Source organism: Pristis pectinata, chromosome 5 (assembly GCF_009764475.1).
Source record: "Pristis pectinata isolate sPriPec2 chromosome 5, sPriPec2.1.pri, whole genome shotgun sequence".
NCBI classification, from domain to species: Eukaryota; Metazoa; Chordata; class Chondrichthyes; order Rhinopristiformes; family Pristidae; genus Pristis; species Pristis pectinata.
In genome coordinates, this window is record NC_067409.1 from 73,944,561 (window position 1) to 73,970,865 (window position 26,305).

General features: G+C 40.2%; 1 protein-coding gene across 1 annotated transcript; it reads left to right on the forward strand.

Annotated features, from left to right (window-relative positions):
* Positions 1–212: 212 nt before the first annotated feature.
* Positions 213–24,841, forward strand: LOC127570978 (E3 ubiquitin-protein ligase MARCHF11-like). Its single transcript, XM_052016947.1, has 4 exons — positions 213–572; positions 3,727–3,882; positions 19,785–19,977; positions 24,383–24,841. Exons 1-4 carry the CDS (start codon positions 213–215, stop codon positions 24,706–24,708), a joined length of 1,035 nt encoding a protein of 344 aa, XP_051872907.1. The 3' UTR covers positions 24,709–24,841.
* Positions 24,842–26,305: the final 1,464 nt, after the last annotated feature.

A 26,305-nucleotide genomic window follows, 5' to 3' on the forward strand; every position in this document is an offset into this window, starting at 1 on the left:
CTGAACCGGGGGTTTCCGGGCGAGGCGAAACTGTCCGCTCCAACCGCCGCCCGCTTCCCCCCGCCCACCGGCCGGCCGCAGCCTGCCGGCTCTCCGTGAGGGACGGCCCGGGGCCCCGCCTTCCTCCTGCTCGCGCCTCTGACTAACCTATCCCACCCCCCCCCCTCCCCCACTCTGCTAAGGCCCCGGGGTCCCCACCGGCCCCCGACGCCATGAGCCAGCGACTGCCGCTCCAACTGCAGCAGGAGCGGGAAGAGAGAAGCGGCAGCGGGCCGCCGCCGCCGCCGGCAGCGCCGTCCGCCGCCCGGAGCCCGAACCCGAGCCCGGACGGGGGCGCTCTCGACGGAGGGTCTCGGGTGGCCGGCCCCGAGCAGGAGGAGGCGGAGGAGAAGGAGGGAGCGGGCGGCGGGGAAGCGAGGGAGCGCGGCGGGCTGGACTGGGAGGAGGAGCGGACCTGCGAGCAACCAGGCACGGCCGCCAACGACGCCGAGTCGGTGTGCAGCAGCAACGGCAGCTGGCGCAACGGGGGTATCACCCCTACCTGCAGGATCTGCTTCCAGGGCTCCGAGCAGGTAAGGGGCACCGGGAGGAGGACACTCCGCAATCCGCGCCCCACGCCGTCCCTGTTAAATCAGTCAGCGGTGCACATCCCGCAGGCTGCATCGGCTTGCAAGGTGACACTTCCCGCCCAAAATGCACCTTCATTCATAAAATTACCAATGAATGGGCTGCCCCCTGCACCCGAGCATTGCATTTGTTTTATATATGTTTCTATAAACTTATGCAACAGTCGGGAGATGTTGCATTTTAACATATTGGCCGTCTCTGACACCCCTGTGTGGCTGGACGCACGGTGCGGCTCGAAGATCGCTTTCAGCACCCTGGTCAGCGCCGCCGGTTCATTTCCCCATCCTTTTTCAAGCGGCTAATCGCACGCAACCTGCAAGGGTTGGCTCCTTCTTAAGCTCAGCGAAAAGTCTTGGGAGGCTACACAGCAAGCAAGGCCAGCCTTTCCGTCAGCAAAGAAATCTACACTTACCTGGGATCAATTTTAGCCATTTTCAGATATCTGCAAGGGAATCGTGGTTAGATTATTACGCTGATGCTGCGCTTATCTGAAAAATATTGATATTATTCTAACAGATAATGATAACTAACCAATGGAAAGGCAGATCCTCAAATCACATCGGGCTCAACATCGCTCAATTACATGTATTTAATAATTTCTGTGCTGTGTTCACTTTGTACTTATTAAGGCTCACGCTGCATTTGTATTTCAATCGTAATATCGTGGATAATATTAAGAGATGCATCAGTCTGAGCTTGAACAAAACTAGAAGCTGGAAATCTTTGGTTATCAAGAAAGTTAGAACCGGAAAAAATCAAGGCAATTTAGCAATGTTAAAGCAGAATCTATTGGGAATAAGAAAGGAGATGATACTTCATTAGGAGCATTTTATAGATCACATGGGGGGGGGGGGAGAAAAATGTTGTTAGATTAGAAATAAAATGCAGAAGCAATGATGCTACAATAAGGAGGAAGTTTAATTAACCAGGGAGGTAAAATCTTTAATCAGACAAACGTGATGTTATTTCACTGGTGATGCTGATGCATTGGACTCTGATGGATGTTGTCTGTGTGCACTCTGTCCAGTAAACATCCTGCACCTTCTATTATGTTTTGAATGTGGAAAAGTTGGGTGCAGTCTTGCTGGCTGCATAAGTATCATGTTTATTGTAACTGCAACTTGCACACAAAATTCACCAGTGTAGCTCACAAGGTTGTGCAATATTAATTTCTAGCCAATAAAGTATATGCTACAATCGTACAAAATCAAAAAAGTGACTGCCTAAGTATAATAAGGCAGTATGATCTGAATAGATCAATGTGTTCAAAATTCAGAGGAAGAAAACAATTCTTGATTGGTAAATTATGAGTAAGGGAACAAATGTGCAATCATATGGAAAACTGAATAAGCTGTGATTGTAGACAGTATGGTCACAGAGTAACAAACAAGAAGCTGGAGGAACTCACTGAGTCAGGACACATCTGTGGAGGGAAATGGACAGTCAATGTTTCAGGTTGAGACCCTTCATCTGGACTGAAAGATAGATGGGAGATAGCCGGTATAAAGAGGTGAGGGGAAGGGGTGGAGCAAGAGCTGGCAGGTGATAGATGGATTCAGGTGAGGAGAGGTGATGGGCAGGTGGAGGAGGGAAGATGGAAGTGATAGGTGGAGGTGACAAAGGGCTGCAGATGGAAGACACTGATAGGAAAGGAAGGTGGAATCAAATAAGGGAGGTGGGGAGGGCAGATGGGAACAGTAGGGGGAGGGTGTGGGTGATGGGCAGATGGAGTGGGCAGAGGAAGAGAAAGAATAGGGTGATGGAGTGCTGGGTGGGTGTAGGAGAAACTGGGTAGATCAGGAGGACAGAGAAAAGGGATGGGGGTGGGGGGGCAGTTTACCCAAAATTGGAGTACTCAGTGTTCATGCCTTCGGGTTGTAGTCTACCCAGACAGAATATGATGTGACAGAGTAACTATGTAAGTGAATTTTAGGATATATTGAGAACAAACAGCCAGCAGGACCCAACATAGAGATTTTATTCAAACACATCAATTCACTGAGGACTACAATGGTTATGGAATAGTTAAAGGACTGAACAAATAAGAAATAGGACTATTTAACTTTTTGATGTGGATTTTCAGGTCAATTACTTTATGTGTATTGCAGATATTCCACAACCCCAGAAATGCCCCATAGCAAGTACCTAATGTATCTGGGATTCCATGAAGTTTGACGGTGATCTTATGAAGCCAATTGCAAATAGTTGATTGTTAACTTTTCAGCAGGAGTGTGCATAGTAATTTAAATAACTCCTTTTAGAGAGACACAGAGAATGCACAGTATGCATTTAAGCAGAAAAGTGTGCATTGGGGTGTTGTGCACACTCCTGATTTTCAGGGTAAGTTCACTTTTAGCAAGGAAGTTGCCTGATTTATAAAGAATGTTGCATAGTTGTGATTTTATTTCTATTTTCTGTTTGTAAGATTAACACTTGGTTGAGGTCAGGAATTCAGCATGTAAAAGAATACAAATGACTAGCTGGAAAATTATTCCCTCGTGTATGGTTAATCAACTATAAATAACTAAACCCATACCCCACAATGATCACAAGACTGCAGTCCTCTATTCTCTAAAACAAAAAAATGTAAAATAAAATCAAAAACACTGGACATACTCATCAGGTCAGACGGCATTATGTTGAGACAGAAACAGAGACAATATTTTGGGTGGATAGCTTTCATCAGAACAGTTCTGGTGAAACCTTGTTGACTAGAAATATCAATTCTGTTTCTGTCTCTGCACATTCTCCCTGGCCTACAGAGTATTTGCAGCATTTTCTGTTATTATTGTAGATTCCTAGCACTTACAGCTTTTGTGTTTAAGCTAAAAAGGTACTTCACACTTGTATGTCAATTAAAAGGATTTAACTGTTTGCTTTCTACCAGTCTTTAAAACTAGGTGGGTACAAAAGTATGCAATGAAAGTGACACAAACATTATCCACAAAACATGTTCTAAAGCACACTTTGAGAAAAAAATGAAATCTGAGGATATGTTTTGTCTATGTGGTCATCTGTACTATTTATACTGGCTGATGTTAACCATATTGTAATTTGTTACACCTTCAGTAAACTTTGTTTTCCTTTTGTACCTCCAAGGGTGAATTGCTAAGTCCCTGCCGATGTGATGGCTCAGTACGCTACTCCCATCAGCCATGCCTTTTGAAATGGATTAGTGAAAGAGGGTCATGGAGCTGTGAGATTTGCTGTTACAGATACCATGTGGTAGCAATAAGAATGAAAAGACCATGCCAGGTAAAGAGTCATCATACAAAATACCTTCATTAATAAAGTCCATTCCGATCCATTGGTTGAAATTTCTGTGCACTGGATCAGGAAGCCTAATGTCAAGGAGGGTATGTCACGGTAATACATTTTCCATTCACTTGTTAGTTATGTTAGAACCCCATTAATGTCAAGCAAACTTTATCGTAAGGGTTCATGTGATGATATTGCTGAGCTAGCTGACAAAAATGAGCTATCCCAAATATTAAGAACAAGCCTGCAAGTACTGCATTAGATGTTTACAAAACCTCAAACAAATGCATTCTGTTCTGTTTACAGTAAGGTCTGAGCAGAACAATTATTCATGGCCCTTTAATTCAGCCAAGGTATTTTTTAGTGTATGTTAGTCATTCATGGAATGCAATATTCTCTGGCATCCTAATTGCCCTTGGAACAAGTGACATGCAAAGCTATTTTAGAGCAGAGTTAAAAGTCATTACCTTGCCATTATTCCGAAGAGGCAAATAGGCCAGATAAGGTAATGACAGAAGATTTCATTCCTTAAAGAAAAGTAATGAACCAGACAGGTTTTCAATGCCAGTCTGGTAGATTTATTGTTACTGGGATTATCAATTTATTGCAGTTAACAGATGCATTTATTTGTAAATGTTAATCAAAATGTTAATTTTAATGCTTTATTCATGTCTGTTGATATAAAAGAAATCACATTAAAAATATAAACAATCACATTACCCATTCCTCCATCCTGATTCCTGCGGACAGCCAAGTGTTGTGAGTTTCAACCACACCTAGGTTCTAAATACTGTTCAATATTTGAAACAAAGGATTCTGTATAGTCCTAAACTCCACCATGTTAAACTGCTAACTTTGTTAACATGAGTTAATGAAAACTTGTTTGATTTTCTGCTGTTATGTATCCCACCCATCACCAAGGTTGTGCTTCAGTTGTCCAGTCCGAGGCAAAGGAATGTATTGTTATTAAAATGAGATTCCTAATTAAAATTAGGATAAAGTCATATTCAGAACTGAAGTAAACCACTTCACCCCAGTCAAAGAATGGGTAGCAGTATTGTAACTAGTCAAATGAGTTTTGAGAAAGGGAGAACAGAAGAGAGTGACAGAGCATGAGACAGCAAGGCATTCAATTGTTTAATAGGCAAGAGATTGTAATCCTATTTTCATTCAACAGTATGATTAAAACTGATTAACTTACGATTATTTTTTCTTAATGGTTGACGGTCCTAATGATTTCTATTACAACCTATGCTGGCAAACTCCCCAGCTACTATGTTAGGATTTGAATTTGTTTCATCGGTTCATTAGACCAGCTTCTGGATTATTGGTTGAGTAATATAACCAGTTTGCTACAGTACTCTAACGTGATAAATATGTGTTTAAGTACTTCACTGTTCAATGATGGCTCAGTTAAGCTCATGGTAATTGTAGCTATTTTGAATATAAAATAGCATTGTATAGAATATGAAAGTAAAGAATGCAATGTGATTCTACTTTGTTTGGTACTAGTAGAAATTTTATGAACATAAAATTTTCATAATCTCTGAGAATTCACCCAATCTCTGTCAGAGTCTCTCTTTCTGCATCTATACATTTAATCATTCATTTGAATGGGTAAAATAAATATGACTTTGACTTCTAGTATCCTCACTGTTCTGGTTTTCACTTTAAATAAGTGATGCAATAAATCCAATAATATATCATATTTCAATTTTAACCAAAGCTGCTGATGTCAAACTTTGAGTAATTGTAACTGAACATTTCATTTCAAGTGATCATGAATGTAATGTGTGTACAGGGTTTTACCTTCTTCATGAGATATAAAATGATGAATTTTGTTTTGTGGTGCTCAATCCACAGGGCTATTAAAGATGTCTCAACAACACCATATGCATAACCAATTTAGTAGCGTGGGAATATGGATGCCTCAACAAACATGAAAATGTACAGAACATGTATCAAGTTCCAGATGGTGAAATTAAATGGTATAGCAGAGGAACTTTAATTATACAGCAAAGCCAGCCCTTTATTTCTATCTGACGCTTAGAAAAATAATTAAACCTTGTATCAGTACTGATAAAATAGAAGCCTGGTGGATTAAAATACACCAATGAAGCTAGTTCCTGAGATCTGTAGGTCACTGGATCAGACTTAGTGATTAAAAATTAACGTGAAAATTAGATAGTGACACCTGATGACCATGCATGCATCTGAAATAATTTGTGGTGTTGAGATGTCCTGCTCCTCCAAAAACTGTGTGATTATGGTAACTAGTACAGGGATTCATCATTCAGTTGCAACTCCATATGTTTGTTTTGAAGATCAAAGCTGTGGTTCTTGATCCCACTGCGGACTCCAATCCACATTGCACTCCAGTTTTTCCCTGGCAACTTTTTGAAGATGAAACATGCTATTTACAATCTTGTTATTATCATTGTCTCAGAGATGAGCTTCTGAACATAAATCTGCAACATCGTCAAGACTACTTCTACATCTGTCATTTCACCTGACTCTGCCTCAGCTCCTGCTGTTGAAATCCTCATCCATGCCTTTATTATCTTAGAATTAACTATTCTAATGTACCTTTAGCCAACCTCCCAACTTTTGCCTTTCATAAACTTAATCTCATTGGAATATGCTCCTGTCAGCTTGTTAACTCTTAACTGTCCAGCCATCATTCATTGCTTGTCGCTGTAGATTGGTTCTCAGGTGAGCAATTGGCTTTGAAGTTCTGATATTTGTTTTGAGATTTCTTTTTGGTTTCTCTCCTACATTCTATATCACCCCCATTGGCCTTGCAACCCCTGGAGGTATTTTCATTCCTTTACTTCTGCCCTCCTGTCCATTACTAAATTTATTTGCTCTACTATTGGTGGACATGTCTTTCACCTCGAAGGCTCAGTTCTAGAATTTCCTCCTTAAGCATCTCAGCCTGTCTAAGGCATTCCTTAAAACCTTTGCTAAACTTTTGGTCTCCTACCACATTTTCACCCTCATATGTGTAAAATTTTGCTGATGTTCTGTGAAATATCTTGGGTCATTAAACCAAGTTAAAATTGCTAAATAAATGCAATATGTTGCAGTTGATCAACTTGAAGTTGCTCTAAAGCCATGGTATTATGAAATTGAACTCATTAGACAAGGTTACCTAGAATAAGTACCCTTTTTAATAGTGCAGTAAGTCTCAATCACTGCTAAATTATCTCTCTGAAAATTTAAATGTATGGTCTCAGTCCTTCAGTCTTGAGTTACTGTTGCAGAATTTAAAAAAAATAAGAATTTTGTTTTATTTTCTCTTTTTTCTATCTTAATCCATTCTGTATTTTCCTCTTATTTTACATTTTCTTTGCTGGATTTGACATTTGAATATAACAGCTTTCATCTTGATAATGGTGTAAACCATACAGCAACTTCTAGTTTCCACGCACGCAGATATGTGTGTGATCCGTAGGCACAGTCAGAAATACCTGCTCCTTCACAAACTGCACTGGTGCAGTCCTTACTAATAGGCTTGGCATTGCAATGAAGTGTATTTGGAATACTTGCCCACATGCTCCATACCATAAATGCCGAAAAGAAAAAGTGCAGCTGTGGTAACATAAGTGATAACTACTGCACAACAATGTGCTTGCCACTGGAAATTTAATTGTGGGAGTGTGGTGGCTATAAATTCTAATGGTAAACTGGTGCAATGCTTGTAACCCACATTTGTTTATCCCAGTGTTGCTGGCACCCAATTTATTTTGACCCTAGTACAAGTACTCATATGCATTTTTCATAGCTAGCACTTAATATTACCTATTTTATCTTAGCTGTGGTAAGCCACTGTTAGTAAATGGATATTTATGCCCGTGGACCATGCTAATTAACATCAGGCTTGTGTTCTTAAAGGCATCTGACCATAAACTGTACATGGATGCATGTTGTTTTGGACTGCTATGCGGCGGTGTGAGGGAAGTTCAGTTGGATAGAGCCAGGATCCTCAGATTTATGGTCATAGATGGAATGAGTGAACACTGGGAGCAAGTCAGGAGCAAGTCGCCATGGATCTGGGGCAATGCCACAAAATTCCCATGACTCAAATGCAGCCCCAACAACTTTCAAGAAGCTCAATACTATCCAGGACAAAGTTGCCACCCTAAACATTCCTGGAATCTTGAATGGTACCATATTCAACCTTCACAATAGTGTGCTGATGGGTACAAATCCTCAAAGGTCTTGGGGAGTACATTGGATCGCCATTTCCAAAGTTCCATACTTTGCACAGGTGAATACCATGGTTTTGATGCCATAGTTGTGGAAGGACTGAATGAGAAGCAGACTGTGGAAGGAGTCAGGATGTTCACCAAAGGAGGAAATTGGCTGAAAGTATCATTTTAGTTGCCAGTGCGGGAGGATATCAGAAATGGTCAGAGTGGACAATAATGACACAACAGGTAGCTTGACCTAATAGTTGTTGCGTCTCGATATTGTTCTGAAAGAATCACATCCTAAGTCTGCATGCTGTTATCAGCACTGAGAGATCAAGGGTTTATTGGTTATTGTCAGTCTGGTGTTTCAACTTCACTCATCTTTATGTATAAGGAAGCTTTAATAAGAGCAAGCTTGTACTTAATCAATCTTCTTGGTATTGAGAGGTACTGCAACATATTGCATACTTCTTGGTATTCTTGGTATTGACAGGAGCCTTCGAGAGACCAGGTGCTTTTCATAAATCTATTTCCTTAATGACAGATTTTCTGGGAAATGGAGAAAGAATGAGAGTGGAATGCAGCATATTCAGGGGAAACTTAATTATTCTGCTGGAAAGGATATGAAGTAGAAGAGCAACTGAAATGAAGGCTTCATTTCCAGTGTTTACCCTACCAACCTTTGATTTTAACAGCACCAGCTTTGATGGAGATGAGGTGCCTATTGGATTTGTATGGGAACCCTCCTATGCATAAATGCTTAAAAGAATAAAAGAAGTAGAAGCAGATTCTCGTTCCAGCTCTGCTATTCAATGACAATGACTAATCTTTTGGCTCTGCCACTTTACCGTGCTTATGCCATGTAACTTGATTCCCTTGATATTCAAAAATCTGTTGATCTCTGCTTTGACATTACTCAGTGACCAAGTCTCTGCAGCCCCCTTGGGTGAAGATTTCCAAAGATTTGATACTGTCTGGATGAAGAAATTTCTTCTGATTTCATTCCTGAATGGCTGATCCCTTTTTCTAGATACCCCATTCAAGGGAAACATCATCCCTGCACTGACCCTGTCAAGCTGTATAAAAGTTTTACAATCATCTTACTCTAGAAAGCATAGGCCCAGTCTTTTTAATTCTTCTCATAGGACAATTCCTACCCATCCCCTCCATTTCCAGGAATGAATGTGGTGAGTCTTCCTTACATTAGTTGCTTCGCTAGTATATCGCAAGGTGGGGGTGGGGGCAAGACCTGTGCACAGATTCCAAGTGCAGCCTCAGTAGAACCCTCTATAATTTCAGGAAGGTGTCTCCACTCTTCTTGCAATAAAGCTCAACATTCCTAATTGTTTGCTATACCTGCACATTTCTATTTTTCTATGAAAGTAGATGCCATATTTTTCCACAGTATATTTTATCTAGCATGTCCTTGCCCATTCACCTAGCCTGTGTATCTTCCTTTTAACCTGCACAGGCACCCAATTATGTATCATTGGCAAACATCGATTTATAACTCTGTCCCTCATCCAAATCATTTATATAGATCTTGAACAACTAGTGCCCCAGCTCAAGTCCCCGTGACTCCCCATTAGTCACAGCCTCCCAACCTAAATCATGGCTTGTTTATTCCTATTCTCTGTTTTCTGTCCATTAGCCAATCCTACAGGCATGCCACTACATATTATCTCCATCTGTGTGGACTGACTTTGATATGGTGTCATCCAAGAGATTATTAAATAAAGGTATGTAAGGTCAAATGTGTCACATCTCTTTCCTCTTTATCTCCTGGTTATTTCCAAAAAACTAACAAATTTCTCAAATTTGATTTTTCTTTCATAAATCCATGTCGACTGTCCAATCCTGTTGTTATTTTCTGAGTGCCCTGTTTGATTCTAGCATTTTTTCCTACTATTGACGTTAGGCTAACTGATACGAGGTTCTGTTTTCTCTCTTCTCCCTTTCTTAAATAGTGGGGTTACATTTGCTGTCTACAATCTGTGGGAACGTTTCCAGAATCTGTGAAATTTTAGAACATGCTAACCAGTGCATCTACTGTTTCAGTTGCAACCTCTTTCAAAATCTTGGGGTATAATCATTGGGTGCTGAAGATTTATTAGCTTGCAGTCCCATTCATTTCTCTGTATTATTTTGTTGTTACTAATGCTCACTTCTTTAAGCTCTCCATTTGTTACAGATATGTCCAATGTTTCTGAGAATTTTTTGTAGACCAACACAAAATATCGTTTAACCTCTCTGTTGTTTCTTTGTTCCTCAATATAATTTATCTCAGTCTCCATGGAAGGCACAATAACTTTTGCTAATCTGTTCCTTTTTACATACATACAAATGCTTTCAAAGTGTGCTTTTTTTCACTCTTGTATTCTAATTTCCCTTTCCTTATCAATGACTTTGGCCTCCTTTGCTGAATTCTAAGATGTTCCCAATCATCAGAACTTCTACTGTTTTATTTTTTTTGGCAACATTTTACACGCTTCTCTTTGATCTCATGCTGTGTTTAACTTGTTAGCTCTGCTTGGACCATTTTTCCTGTTGGATAGTTATGCCTTAAGGTTTATATACTTGTTGTGTACTATGTATTAATTCTTTAAATGTTAACCATTTGCTTGTTTAATATCAGAGTTTTAATGTAATTTCTCAAAGTACTGTTGTCATGTTATGCCTCAAGTCTTCATAATTCACTTTTTTGAGATGTATCTTAAATTTACTAACAACATAGGAGGCCATTTGGCCCATCAAGTCTATGCTAGCTCTTGGAGCAAAAATATTATCCCACCTATTTCCCTGTATCCACTTTTCCCTTACGTGTCCATCAACTCCACCCTGATTCTCTTACCACCCAGTTACACCAGTGTGTGGAGTAGCAGAGGACAAATTCATGATTATTATATTACTCATCTTGCACTTTCCTGTAAATTTCCTTATTTATAAAATGACCTACATTACCACTTTTGTTTGGAGGCTATGGACAATTCCCAATATTGCTTGCTGCCATTTGCTGTTTCTTAGTTCCACCCAATCTGATACTACTTCTGTTTCTTTGCTAAGATTCTTTGCCTTCATATTCAGTGGCTACCTCTCCTTTTTTACATTTTGCCTGTCCTTTCTAGAGGCTAAGTATCCAGGAATATTTAGTTCTCAAACTAAGTTACTTTGCAACCACAACTCTGTAGTAGTCAATATACTCTAGTGTCATTAAGATGCTGATGGCATTTTAAGTCGGACCCGAGCTGGGAAGAGCTGTGAGTTTCTTGCTGTGTTGAAGCTGGTGGGAAAAGTCAAAGAGTCTGATAGTTCCTGAGATGCAGGCTGCTGGAACACCGTTCTTCCTCAGGATCACACTCTTCATTCAACGCTGAGCAACCAAAAGTCCATGTTGTAGATACAGAAGGCTGAGAAAATCAACAGCTTTTGTTGAAAAAAGACTAATTATAAAACAATTTACTGGATCTTGAAATAATGGATGGAAATTCAAACTTTGTTCAAGTTATTAGCCATCAGATATAAACCATCAGCATACACCATTGTTATAATTGTAGTTGTTGATTTGCAAGTAGTCCTTGAAGAATTGTCACATTTCTGTCTGTTTACAACTTTTAAACAAAAATCTTATTTCTCTTGTTTTAATCAAAATGCTGTATTTGCTGTCTTTTCATCTGCCAAGTTATGCAAAAGTGGAGAAAACCTCTTTTACAAAGATCAGATTTTCCACCAATTTAAAAAGGGGGCTGGGAAGAAAATGAAGACCAAACCCCATTGTTTTCGCCACTGAGCCCACTATGACGACAGCAGCATGTGCTCTATTGTGTCAATGGGAGGAAAGAAACCTGTCAATAAGAATTCACTTAGTAAAAAAATGTACATTTGAGACCCATTTGACCAGTGCAAAACAAAAAAAGTCCTTGAATACAGATAAGGAGGAAACTGGAGTTTACTCACATCTTGCTGCAGATATTGAGAATAACAATGGGAGAACTAAAACCTCACATTAGAGCTGGGTTGCTGCAAATATAACAAGTTATGTAAAATTAGTACAACTCCAGACAGTTGTAAAATTGTATTCAAGACAATTTCTACTATTTAGCCAGTGGAAAAATAAAAAAAATACATCCAAGAAAAAAAACTCATCGTGAAAGGCCCAATCAGGACCGCAGACTGAGACCAGAATGACGATGAAGCCAGCCCAAACATCCCCCTTCTAACTTGACTGATTCTGGTGAGTTCTTCTCTTTTTTGCAGGGTTATCTTAAGCACTTCACACATTACAGCCTCAACTTTGTGAGGTGAACTTCAATGATTTGCTTTACAAGACTTTTAAGCAATTTGATATATTCAGCACATCCATAATGACATTTCACATCTGTATAACCATTTTCCTTTTATTCTTTTTGTCCTTGTACACCTTTCAGTAGTCCTCAACTTCCTAACAAGTCATCCCACCTTCATCCTCAGTGGTGTGATCTCACAGAAGAAGATGCGGTAGGCAAATCTTTGGAATAAAGGACACAAAGTTATTTGAAGAGTAAAACTTGAATGTGCAGAAGGCAATTTCTTGTACAAAGGCATCCTTCAATAAGCAGCCACTTGCTAAAAAAATTACACTCCACTAGAGTATTTCCTTCATTTCTACTGCCACTGCCACAGCCCTACAGCATAAAGAATGGGGGTATTCAATCTCTGGAGACTCAATATGTTTGTATCCTGATTTAAACATGGTTGTAAACATTGCCAAGCCCATTTTTAGCATTCTTCAGCCTTATTGTTGTGGATTATTTCTTAATGTAATGGTTACAGACACCATCAGTTGTGCATGTGCCACGCTGGAATATGATTCCAACCTTCATGGAGTCAGATATATGTGGTGGATATGTCAGAACTTCTTTGAGAACTATGGGATATGTCCCAAAATCCTTTACAGTTGTGTATCATATCCAGTGTGCTCAACTGTAGGCATTTTCCAATTCATACTCTAAGATAACCAAATCATTCCTGGAGACTTTGCAGACAGAGAACTAATCTTTGAATATTCTGATTGAGAAAACAAGGAATAACTTGACCAGTACCAAGGGAGAACCTCAGTGCTGGTGGTCAAAAGAAATCAGATGGAAGTTCGGCACTATGGGTGAAATGGGTTCGATGGGATGGAAGAGGTTGGAGTGAGATTACAAGTTAAGGGAAAGATGGTGTTAGAGCTGATGGAAAGGGTAAAGACAGTTACATGCCTAGAAATTCATCCCTAGTTACTCACACTGAATATAACATAATATAGTGGAAGCATATTGTATTCTGCTTCCAAAACTTCAATTCCATTGAAGTCAATGGACAGTAAGCAAAATTCAGCAGCAGGGCACAATGCAGTGCCATTAATGGTACTGCTGACAAGGGATGAATGTACAGGCAAGCATCAGTCAGTGTGTGGGCATGGGGGTGGGGGTGGTGGGGGAAGAAAGGGAAAGCAGCACTGGAAGGTGCAGCTAGTAGAGCTACTGCCTCCCAGCTCCGGAGGCCCAGGTTCAATCCTGACCTCTGGTTCTGTCTGTGTGGAGTTTGCATGTTCTCCCTGTGATTGCCTGGGTTTCCTCCCACAACTCAAAAACATTCAGGTTGGCAGGTTAATTGGCCTCTGTAAATTGCCTCTGGAGTGTAGGTATGTGGTGGAATCTGGGTGGAGTTGTTGTGAATGTGGGGAGAATTACAAAATAGGATTAAAGTAGGATTGGTGTAAAATGGGTGGTTAATGGTGCCATGGACTCGATGGGCTGAAGGGCATAGTTCTGTGCTGTATCTCTCTCTGACTTGGAGATCATGATGATATATATGGTACTTGCATATTGTTATATATTGTTTTAAAATTTTTATATTGACATTAGCTGATAAGAATACAAATATTCCAGTGATTATACTTTGTCAACATTCCCTTGGCATTCCTTGGCAGATTGTCTAGGGGGAGTGGAGATAAAAGCAACTAATTATTCACACATGGCTTTGAGTATTCTGTTGGATCTCAGACCTAACAGATGATCTCAAGATGGTACAGCAAATCACGAAGGGACGGGGAGAAGGAGTTGGGATGAAGAGAGAATAGGTGAGGGGAAGTAAGACAGAGGCAAGATGTCCTCAATGGTGGGGAGGTTTGTGCCTGTGATGGAGCAGGTGGAGTTTACAACCATCTGCAGCCTCTTACTATACTGTGCATTGGAGCCTCCATAGCAAGCTGTGATGCAACCAGTCAGAATGCTTTCCACCATACATCTATAGAAGTTTGCTAGAGTCTGATGAGATTTGGTATGTCACCAAACTCCTTAAGAAGTAGAGCCATTGCCGTGCCTTCTTTGTGATTGCATCAATGTATTGGGCCCAGGACAGATCCTCTGAGATATTGATGCCCAGGAATTTAAAGCTGCTCACCCTTTCCACCACTGACCCCTCAATGTAGACTGGTGTGTGTTCTCCTGACTTCCCCTTATTGAAGTCCACAATCAATTCCTTGGTCTTGCTGACGTTGAGTGTGAGGTTGTTGTTTCGATACCACCCAACAGCCTCGCTCCTGTACGCTTCTTTGTCGCCATCTGAGATTTTACTAACAACAGTGGTGTAATCTGTGAATTTATAGATGGCGTTTGAACTGTGCTTAGCCACATAGTCATGTGTAGAGAGAGTAGAGCAGTGGGCCAAGCACATATCCTTGAAATACACCTGTGTTGATTATCAGTGAGAAGGAGATGCTGTCACTGATCCGTACTGACTGTGGTCTCCCGATGAGGAAGTCAAGGATCCAGTTGCAGAGGGAGGTACAGGCCCAGGTTTAGAAGCTTGATGAATAATACTGAGGGGATGATGGTGTTGAACGCTGAGCTGTAATCGATAAACAGCAGCCTGACATATGTTTTGCTGTTGTCTAGGTGCTCCAGAGTGGAGAGCCAATGAGATTGCGTCCACTGTAGACCCGTTGAGGTGGTAGGCAAGTTGCAGCAGATCCAGTTCCTTGCTCAGGCATGAGCTCATTCTAACCATAACCAACCTGATGGGATGGGATGCAAATAAAATGAAGGCAAAATCTGAGACATTGGCATCAATCTGTAGTCTCAGATTATGGCCTGCAGCAAAGACCTAATTTAACTGGTAGTTGCCCGCAGTGTTTTGTTGGATTTTGAGTGAAGTAATCGTAGTGTTTTAATTACCACGTGTTGAAAACCACAAACACCAACAAATCCCATCTACCAACAACTTCCCCAGTAGGCCCATTAGCCCACACCTTACATCTCCATCACTTGGCTACCGACAATTTCTATAAATCACCGCTCCTTTCTGACATTCAAGTGATCCACCAATTCACTAGCCTTCACTGTATTTCACAGTTTGTTTACAGTTTCAGTCATTTAACTATGGAAGATGGAGGTATGGTCATATCTTTTCCACCCCATCCCACTTTCCCCATCATCCTACAATCTCTTCTTTGCAAGATCCAGGTGGCTTAAGCTCTTCTTCCTTGCCCTCTCCTCACATATCCATACCCTTTATAGAGTCATAGAGAGATACAGCATGGAAACAGGCCCTTTAGCCCATTGAGTCAATGCTGACCATCAACCACCCATTTGCATTGATCCTACTTTAATACCATTTTTAAATTCTCCCCATATTCTCATCAACTCCCCCCAGATTCTACCACTCACCAATACTTTGGGGGAAATTTGCAGTGGTCACTTAACCTACCAACCAGCATATCTTTGGCATATTGGAAGAAGCTGGAGCACCCAGAAGAAACCTACACAGTCACAGGGAGAAAACGCAAACTGCACACAGACAGCACCCGGTCAGGATTGAAACTGAATCTCTGGTGTTGTGAGGCTGTGGTTCTATAAGCTTGTGCCTTCCCTTTTCTGGGTGAACTCTCCTTTACCAGGTGCAGGCTGCTGACCAGCAAGACAGCGAAGAAAGTGGCAACACACCACTGCACCTGATGTTCACAATGCTAATTCAAATGCTGCCACTCCATTCACAATAGTGTATAACTTAGATACATGATCGGCACATGGTGAATCATCAGGCACACGTGGCCTCTACCCATATAATCGAGATATGGTAGCTCAAGTGTCGGCACCTCAGAGGAAGGCAAGATCTCACACTAGTTCTGAAATGGAGGTCTCAGATGAGGACCATGATGCTAAAGATGAAAGGAGATGTACATGAGTGTTGAGGTGCCTGAAGTGCAGTCAGGTTTGACTGAAAGTCTACATGAAATGTTCTGAGAGTCCAGCTCTAACCTTGTATAAGGCTTTGCACAGAACCTCAAACCTATCCTTTTCAGTATGAAGGTAGTGGCCCATCCCATGTCAACAACTGTGGGCCCAATCGCTGGTCAGTATATGACAGCTAACATTTCAATTTCCATTGCAATAAGGCAGAAGCTAGCCACTACATTGGAAGCTCAGTATTTCTGTCATATTGGCAGGGGCTTTGAAGATGTTACAACTCTTTAGCAATCAATTCTCCAGCAAATTATAGGAAATACAGAGGTCCTGTCTTGGGATGGTGTTGGCACAGTTGACTACAAATCTATTGCGGTTTGTCAGCTTGACAGGATTCATGAATTTTCACTGCTACTCTGATGGTGTCTTCACTCTTGTCCATGAGCCAGCTTGCCCAAACTGCTGTTGGTTGATAACGCAAACCAAACAGAGGTGATTGAGCCACAGAGCTGAGCAATGCTGCGCTGAATAGGCATCTAAGCCCTCCTCCAGTAGAAGGGAGCAGTCACTGAACAGCTTGGCTGTAGTCACAGGTAGCATTGCATGGAAGTAGCAGGGCTGGCAAAGGCAAATGGAAAATGAGCACTAAGGACTAGTGACTGGATGTATAAAAATGTTTAGCATTTGCTTTCCTTGTTTCTTGTTTTCAAGATTTGTGCTTGGGTGAATATTGGAGGTGATCAGTATGGGGAAGGTAACGAGAATTGGGAATCTACTGTATTTTTAACCACTGCTGTGAATGTTGCAGTGTGGTCAGTGTATTTGACTAATCCCTTATTGCCATACAGGGTGGTAAAGAGCGACCTTCCTGCTTATCGTGAAGGAACTCCCACAGTGCAGGTAGTTCTATAAAAGACCACGGAGGAACAGCAATATGTAACTCCATATAAGGGTGAAGTGTGACCTAGAATTGGTTACCTTGCAAGAATAGAGTAAGCAGGTGATTGCTGTCCTTGTCCTTCTGGTGTTGAAGTTGTGGCTTTTTATAGCACTGCTGAGGTTAAGTTTCTGCCATCCATTTTGTGAATGGTGCACTGGGCTGTCACAGTCCTGCCAGGCAGTTGATGGGGTGGCGATCAGGCATGCTGGTTTATGTTGAACAAACTCAAGCTTGGAGCTTCACTTGTGGAGGGGAGTTGACAACATTTTTTATTGGGTTTGGAGTTGCACTCAACAAAGCAAGCAGGGTACATTTTTCAGCAACCCTGAGAAGTGTCTTGTAGATGATGGAAAATCTTTATGAACTCAAAATATCCAGCCTCAGACATACTCTTTCTGTTGCAGAAATTAAGTGCCTGTCCACACAAGTTTCTGATCAGCATTGATTACCAGGAACATGAGGGGTTGGCCAATAGTGGCAGCATTCATCGTCACAGAAGACATGAATTCTGCATAATATACAACTTTCTTTTAAAGTAGAGGAACTCAGCAGGCCAGGCAGCATCTGTGGGGGGAAATAGTCAACATTTGGGTCGGGACCCTTCATCAGTCCAGATGAAGAAGTATTCTTTAGTGATTTATGCCCTTCAGTTTTTGTTGAACTTTATATTTTGATACTTAATATTTCTTCAATATTCTGAATACCATTGTGGTTTTCTAGTTGTTAGTCTTTTTCTGCTGTTTCATGGGTGGGGTTTGTTCTGGCCCACCACCAGACAACCTTGCTGCTATCAAGATCAGGACAGCTTAGGTGGGCAAGTTAACAATGGCAGAACTGCAAAGGGAAATTTGTGCTTACTACATAGATATGTGGCAAATGCGGGCAAGTTTCTATGATGTTAGAAGATAACTGATTATTATAAGATATGATCAGAGGTGAAAAGGAGACCCCAGATTGTTTCAACCAAATTTTCCTTGGGGGTCTTTCTAGTTTTTTGCTGAATATTTAGCAGGGTATTAGTAAAATCTCTGTAAATCTCTATAGCCTGGTGAAGTCATAGTGGATGAAGCTTGCAAGGCAGAAATGCAGCAGGGATAAATATGGGCAGGCAGAGACATGGGTGACTGGAAGAGCGCTGATGCAGTAACAACAAGTGGCAACAGAAAGTCTGTAAAGGGATGGGAGGGGCTGACATTAAGCCAAGCTAACAACTTTGAGCAGCATAAATGGAGTACATTACTTTGAAAACCCCTGCAGGTAGTGCTGCCTGCAGGTAAAACAATACACAAGTAAATGTAGCACATATTCTGGAGTTATCCAGAGAACAGGAACTTGCACTGCACTTTGAAATGTGGTCATTTACCTATTAAATGTAATATTGTCATGTATGTACTGTTGTAAATTATAGCTTGTTCCCACAGATGATAGGATGCCAACAAATTTTCTCTAGAGATTCTGCCAAATGTCAAAGTTATTTTGGAAGACCAGGAAAGCACCTGTCGAATTTCAGGAATGATGTTTCTCAGATTGGCAATGTATACTGAGGGTTGTGCTCTCATGATCTCGTCTCAATATATAGCCTTGGGCCTGGAGGGAGGGTAACAAAACCAAATTAAGGAAAATAGGAAACTCTGAGAAAAATGCATGGAATTACAAGAGAATATTGGTTGATCAAAGGATGGGTAAAAATGTAGTGGAAGTGAAACTGAAGTTTGGTAATTGTGAAGTAGTGTATTTAAGGGAAAAGAGAAGGAAATCTTTACTTCAGAGTAAAATTCGCAAAGGTATAAGGAAATCAAGATATGAAGATACACTTGCAATAACTTTGAATTAAGTACCGATTGATTTCTGAGTGCATTACATAGAAGGTGGAGGAAATAAGTTTATTCTTCAGGTGAATCCAGTTTACAAGATGGGAGATAATTGGATGTAATTACGTAAAATTTAATACTGCACATACTTTTTTATTTTTGTATATTCTAACCTTACATTCGTCTACATGGTCATTGATGTGTTGTGGATATGTTGTGGTTCTCCACATCCAGCAAGATCAATCTCGTTCACAAGATCACACAATGGGAGTTCTACTAACTTCCTAGCTCCTACTATATAATCCCTACTTTTTGCCCTACTTAATCGCACCCTGCCCTTCTCTGTTGATCATTTTCTCTAAATTCACAGTGGGAGGATCACCAAAGGTAAAGGAAATCTTTTTTATTAACAAGGTTGGCAGTGTTGTCAACTCCTGGCTGATTTCAAAATCCAGGCCAATGGAGAAATATTGAGTGAGATTGGCAGTTAGAATCAGGAATTGAGACCTGTGGGAGGAGGAAGTGGTTGACAGTAATTTGTGGTACAGTACTTGTGTGGGGAGAGTGTTTGCCATATCTGTATTACAGAATTGTGCTAACTATATACATATAATTATTTGTTGCAAATGTAAAGTTGCATCTGATTTTTTGCAGATGGTAACTTATAGCACATGTATTGCTTAAAAAAGACTAAGTTTTATTTGATGATACTCTCTGTTTTAATTTAATATGCTTTCTTTTCTTCCTGTAGTGGGAACCTATCACAGTGACCTTGGTTGAGAAGGTTCAAATCATAGCAGTGATCCTTGGTTGCCTTTTCCTGATAGCAAGTGTGACCTGGCTTTTATGGTCAGCCTTCAGTCCTGCTGCAGTCTGGCAGAGAAGAGACATTTTATTTCAGATCTGCTATGGGATGTATGGCTTTATGGACCTTGTTTGCATAGGTAGGTTGAATGCAAGAGAACTGAATGCATATTTTTGCCAGCATGTTGAAGTCTATGAACTATCACTGATGAAACTAAATTCTGCATAAAAATAGCAGAGAGCAAAATGTCACTAAAGTTTAATAGCATTCATCCGCTAATCCAACACTTTGCTGGTTTAATTTATTAGTTACTGGCTTGCTGATTATGGGAAAGAGAAAGAATTCAGATTAATGGGCAGTGATGCTTTGCGTTAGCACAGCCCTTATTGGCTATTTTTTAAATTCCCTTTAGAAAAGCATAATTAAGATCAGTATGCATTCTGCAAAATGTATTTGCATCTGGAACATGGAACATCAGGGGAGAGAAAGGCAGAAGGTCATCAGCTTAGCTATAAATTAGAAGGATATTAAAAAACATTTATTTTATGCAATTAAATTGATGCCACAGGATTCCTGTCCTGCTGACTAAATGATGCCCCAAAATTTCCCGCCAACAGCAAGTTCTCCACTCGCTCTGGTCTGCTCTTGCCTTCAGCAAATCTTCTTGCAGCATCTTCCTCAATAAAATGAAGGTCAACCTTGTCATCAAGTCCCTCAGGGTCTTCCTGTCATGTTACCAGATAAAACCACCAGCAGAATGCTGAAAAAATCTTTGATAGTTGACTAAAGGCAGGCACGATAGCATAGTGGTTAGCATAATGCTTTACAGCGCCAGCAACCTGGGTTCAAATCCGGCCACTGTCTGTAAGGAGCTTGTACGTTCTCCCCGTGTCTGTGTGGGTTTCCTCCAGGTGCTCCCGTTTCCTCCCACATTCCAAAGACGTACGGGTTAGGAAGTTATGGGCATGCTATGTTGGCGCAGGAAGCGTGGCGACACTTGCGGGCTGCCCCCCAAAATCACAACGCAAAAGATGTATTTCACTGTGTGTTTCGATGTACATGTGGCTAATAAAGATCTTATCTTATCTTATCTTATCTTATCTTATCTTATCTTATCTTATCTTATCTTATCTTATCTTATCTTATCTTATCTAAACCACACCTTCCTGGCTTGAATGCCTGTCAAACACCCAAACTTTCAGAGTTTTGTGATTGTATCTCTGTCATTCACAAGCATTCTAAAACTATTAAAAATAATCGACTACTAAATATATTTTATAATACTAAAAATTATTTAAAAAGCATTTCACAACAAAAGCACTAAAACATTTAGGTTAACTCAATGCAAAAAGATGTAAATGATCTAAAACTTGCCTCTTTTCATTGCTGCCATTCAACTCCATTGAATGGACTTGCTGTTCAGCAGGCAGATTCTGCATCATAAATGCTGGGAAGCTGCAGCAAGTTCGAGTTCTACTGCCATGTTCCGTTGTTAGTCCCAAACTTCCTTACAGTTACGCAAGAAAATGCCAGCAGTTCCACTTGGAACTGCCAGCATTTTACAGGAAAATCGGGGCCAATAATATTTATATGAGCATATTAAACACAGTTTTACATAGGAATTATTGCAGATTGATTAAAAGTAGAAGTTTGGAATTGCCAGTAATCTGCTTGTAATGATATAAGCCATTCACTTATCTCATGGTATCTAAAGAATCTAAGCCATGGAAAAAGCCACCGGTTATTGGAAGGGAAAGTTCTCATGGAATTGGTTATCCAGCAAGGTAAAAGTAGAAAATGATAGTTTCTCAGAAATCTCAACTGCATGGTTCCTGTTGGATAATAGTGACTAGAAACTGGATAACATTGCATCATGTTTTTGTGCACTACGTGAATCATTTCTATGAAAAGGAAAACATTAATCACGCAAAATTAGCAGAAAGTAGAGAAAGGAGTTAGGAGGGCAGATGGCATATTGGCCTTTATTGCAAAGGGGTTAGAGTTTAGAAATAGGTCAGCCAAAAATCCTTGGAAATATTGAAATCTGGACCAAAAAACAGAACACTGAAATCACTCAGCAGGTCAAGCATCATCTGTGGAGGCAAAAGTTGAAAAGTCTGGGTAATGTTGTATAGTCTGGCCTACAGGGATGTGCTGAGCAGGCCAGAATGTACAACCAAAAGAAAAATAAAGAGAGGGACGGCAGGCACAAATGGCTGGCCCTGATACAAACAGACAGAAAGAGCTAGTTATCTAAAGTTGGAGAATTCGTTATTGGTGTTGGCTGCAATGTTCCCAGACAAAAGCTGAGGTGTTGTTCCTCAAGCTTATATTGGGCCTTGTTGTGACAGTGTAGGAGGCCAGAGACAGAGGTCCAGGTAGGAGTTGAATGGTGAATTAAAGCTTCAGGTGCTCCACAAAGTGATCACCCAATCTGTGTTTAGATTCCCTGTTTGGGTCCCTGGATAGGTGGAATGGAAGAGGTGAAAGCTCTGTCAAACCTCGAGCAACTTCCTCTCTTGCCTCCCTCAATAACCTGGAATAAATCCCATCATGCCTTGGGGACTTATCCACCTTAATGTTCCTCAAGAGACCCAAAACCTCCTCTTCTTGATATCAACATGGCCTAGAATATCATCACCCCCCCCCCCCCCCCCTCCCTGACCTCACTATCCTCCATGTCCTTCTCCTTGGTGAATACTGATTTTGAAGTACTCATTTAATACCTCGCCCATTTCCTCTGGCTCCAGGCATAAATTCCCCCTTTTGTCCTTGAGTGGTACTTCCCTCCCCCTAATTATAAGAGAATATGGTTGATCAAAGGATGGGTAAAAACGTAGTGGAAGTGAAACTGAAGTTTGGTAATAGTGTACTTGTCAGAGAAGTGAACAGCTACAGGAGACTCCAACACTACCTGCCCGTTCCTGCTGGCAGTCACCCATCTATCCAAGAGCCAAGTGACCTACTGCTGCTCCGGTTTGCTTCTGTACTTCTGTATGTACGCTGTTTCAATGAAGTTATGCACAATGCACGGCACCTCACCTTCAAATAAGACACATTATAGCCTTCAGATCTCAACATTGAATTCAGCAACTTCAGACAATCAGACTTTTCAGTCTTGCATTTCACACTTCCCACATGCATTCTTTCTCCCTCTTTCCTCTTCAGATATCTTAAGATGTCATTCATCTTCTCTTATTTATGTCTCCTCCAGGCATACCTTTTGTTATTCACCAGGTTTTCCGCCATTTCTCAGCCAGCACTATCAACACTGCCTCTCAGATCTCCACCTTTTCACAGATCTTCTCTTTTGATCTCTCTGTCCCTCCCCACTTTCTCTGCAACTTTGACCTTTTCTTAGTTCTAATGAAAGCTAATTTACCTGAAATATTAACTGTGGTTTTCTCTCCACAGATGTTGCCTGACCAAATCCCCAGCATTTTCTGTTTCTTTGTCTTATTCAGATTTCTAGCATAGCAATAGTTTGCACATTGTTGGATAGATGCCTGTATTAAAGCTATAAAGGAACAATTTAACTGGGGATATGTGTTGTTCCAGACCACTAGCCTAAGAAAGGGTATGGTAACACTGGAGGCAGTAAAAGAAGATTCATCAGGCTAATTCCTGTGATGAGAGGATTCTATCAAGAGAGGCTAAACAGGTTGGGACTATGTACTTTGGAGTTTAGAAGAATGAGGAGTGATCTTACTCAAACATATAAGATTCTTTTCATTAGTGGTAGAATCCTTTAGCTCTGCTGTGGCCTCCTAATTTGCAGAAATTTTTAGATGCTGGACTCCATGCACAGAATCCATATTCATTAATTTGAAGCTACTTTTACCGGTCCCTATAAATTTTAGCCACACATGTACAGTCCATATAGCAATAAAGCATATAAATTAATTTTACCCAGTTCTATTCATGGTGTTATTTAGCACTTTTCCTTTTAGCCTCTGTAACCAGTAACTTAAGTACTATTTTATGCTGTTAAATTTTTAAAAATAAAATTTCTGCTGACTAAAAATTATATATATATATATATATATATATAAATAAATATATATATATATACACACACATATACTGTATATTATAAATGTTGTAGTTTAGAAATCAAATATTTTAATTTTGATATTAACAATATGAATCCTTTTACATGCCACTTAAAAGGTCACATTGATATTTAATATTGTGCATGCCCAGTGACTTGCAGAATCTAATCCATAGAATAATGTTGATAAGTTGTTAAGTAGCCTTATATTTAGTGAGAAAGTGATTGGAACCAGTACATCAAAAATTCTGATTAGATACAATAATAAAAGATTGCAGATTCAGTTTCTGCAGTCTGCTCAATTCCTAATTAAATTACAGTAACCCAGGATGTGTCGTACAGCTCTTGTAAAAGTTGAGGGTATGGGGTGTCCTCTAACAGGAAACAGGCTACTCCCTCTGACAAAATTATTAATGGAGACCCATGACATGTACATAATGTAAGGAGGATCTTTGATCACATTTGCTTTGCTAATCTGATACTGTTTCCACAGGACTGATCATTCATGAAGGAGCAGCAATTTATCGAGTGTTTAAACGCTGGAGAGCTGTTAATCTGCACTGGACCGTGTTAAATTACGATAAAGCAAAAGACTTAGAAGTAAACAGCAACCATGCTGAAAGCTCAGTCAATCAGACCCTTTGGTCATCTCTGAATCAGTTCAGAACACGGAGGCCTGTTGGCTCCACCAGGTTAATGTCTGAACCATTTCACTGCAGCTACACTTTGTTACATTTGCTCACCCGATTCAGACCCCAAGATGAGGAGTATGATGACAACAGTTCTGCTGAAGTGGTAATGAGGGTAACAACAGTTTGAAAGTGTGTTCCTCATGGTCTAATGAACTAATGAATTGCATACGTTTATTCCTGCCTTTGTACACCAAGATCAAACAAGTATATAGGATAAAGAAATGTAATATATTTAAAAATCCTTTTATAAAATGCATGCACTTTTGATAGGGTGCTCACCTGCCACTGTAATATATATATATATTTTTAAGACATTAAAAATGTTGGTTGATTTCTGTCGATAACTTAATATATTAATTATATGTTTTTTCATGTTGTACTGCTTTTAATTGTTTTGAAAGACAAAACATGGCCAAACACCTTCCTTAAAAGTTATATGCTTGAATCGTCCTTCAAAGTCCTAAATTTTTACTATGAAAAGAATTCCAGTTTGTTTTAAAAAATTATTAATTTACATGGAATAAAGCTAGGAGCTAGTTGCAAAACAGTGACAAATCAGTGAAACTCAAGGTCTTGTTTTTCAATTATTGTTTTTATTTAAACTGGTGAATTTTGTAATCCCCTGATTGAGAAGTCAGTGTGAGAAAATGGAAAAATCCTGTTTTTTTTTTCAGTTTGATGTCAGCATCAAGTGTTTCCCTTTCCCAAGTATTGCGCTGCATGGAGTTAGAGGAGGGTAAACCTTGCACTTTATGGTCTCAATAATTTGCCTTAACTCTAATTTTAGGACAGCTTTTGACATTAGCATTTCCTAGACAAGCTTTTTTTGAGTAAGATGGACAATTTAGCATGGTGATCAGAGTGAAATTATGAGCAATATGAGGTGGTGAAGTGGAACACCTATCCGGAGTCTGGGGTGAAAATGCCCAATTAAATCACATACACTCCTCCCAGCCGTTAACTGGCTTATATTCAAACGCACCCCAGGAAAGAAAAAGGAGTTGCTAATCCTCTGTGCTATCCTTGGCTGAAGAGTTTTATGCAAGTTATTTGAACCCAGAGACTGTGCCACATCTTTTTCTTCTGTTGAATTGTACAAATAGTCCTGTTAAAGGTCAAATAAGACCTAATAACGAGTCTTGCATATATAAGCTTGGGTGCCTTACCAGTATAGTCAACTGCCTCAGATCCCTGTAGATTGACATCAGATAATGCATATTAGAAGTCTTCATGACGTATCCGAATGCATTATACTGATCATGTGACTGGAAGAAAGGTAAAGTTATTTTATGCATTGAGATACTGGGTTACTTACTGATTGGTGTACATTATAATGTGTTTTTTTTTAGCAGCTTAAGACAACAGCTTGAATGCTGCACAGTGCTACTTTTATATGTTTAATAAAATATGTTAAATCTTTAGACAATTGACTGATATTATTTGTCCCCTGGTTTGCAACCTGCAAAATAGCTTGCATGGAGTAGGAAAAATGTTTTTAAGTACTGTGACACTGCATGAAAATGTGTAGTCTTTAATGTGTTGTCTGGATTTTGAGGGAAAACATCAGCGGGTATCGGATATTTTCCCCACGTAACTGACAGCAACTTTGGGATTTCCATGATATTAACGATGTTGTCACATGTTCAGCCAAGGCAGGAGCAGAGCATGGAGTTGGGCAATTCCCTGGCACAGGAACAGTAACTCCATTTGAATGGAGAGGAGCA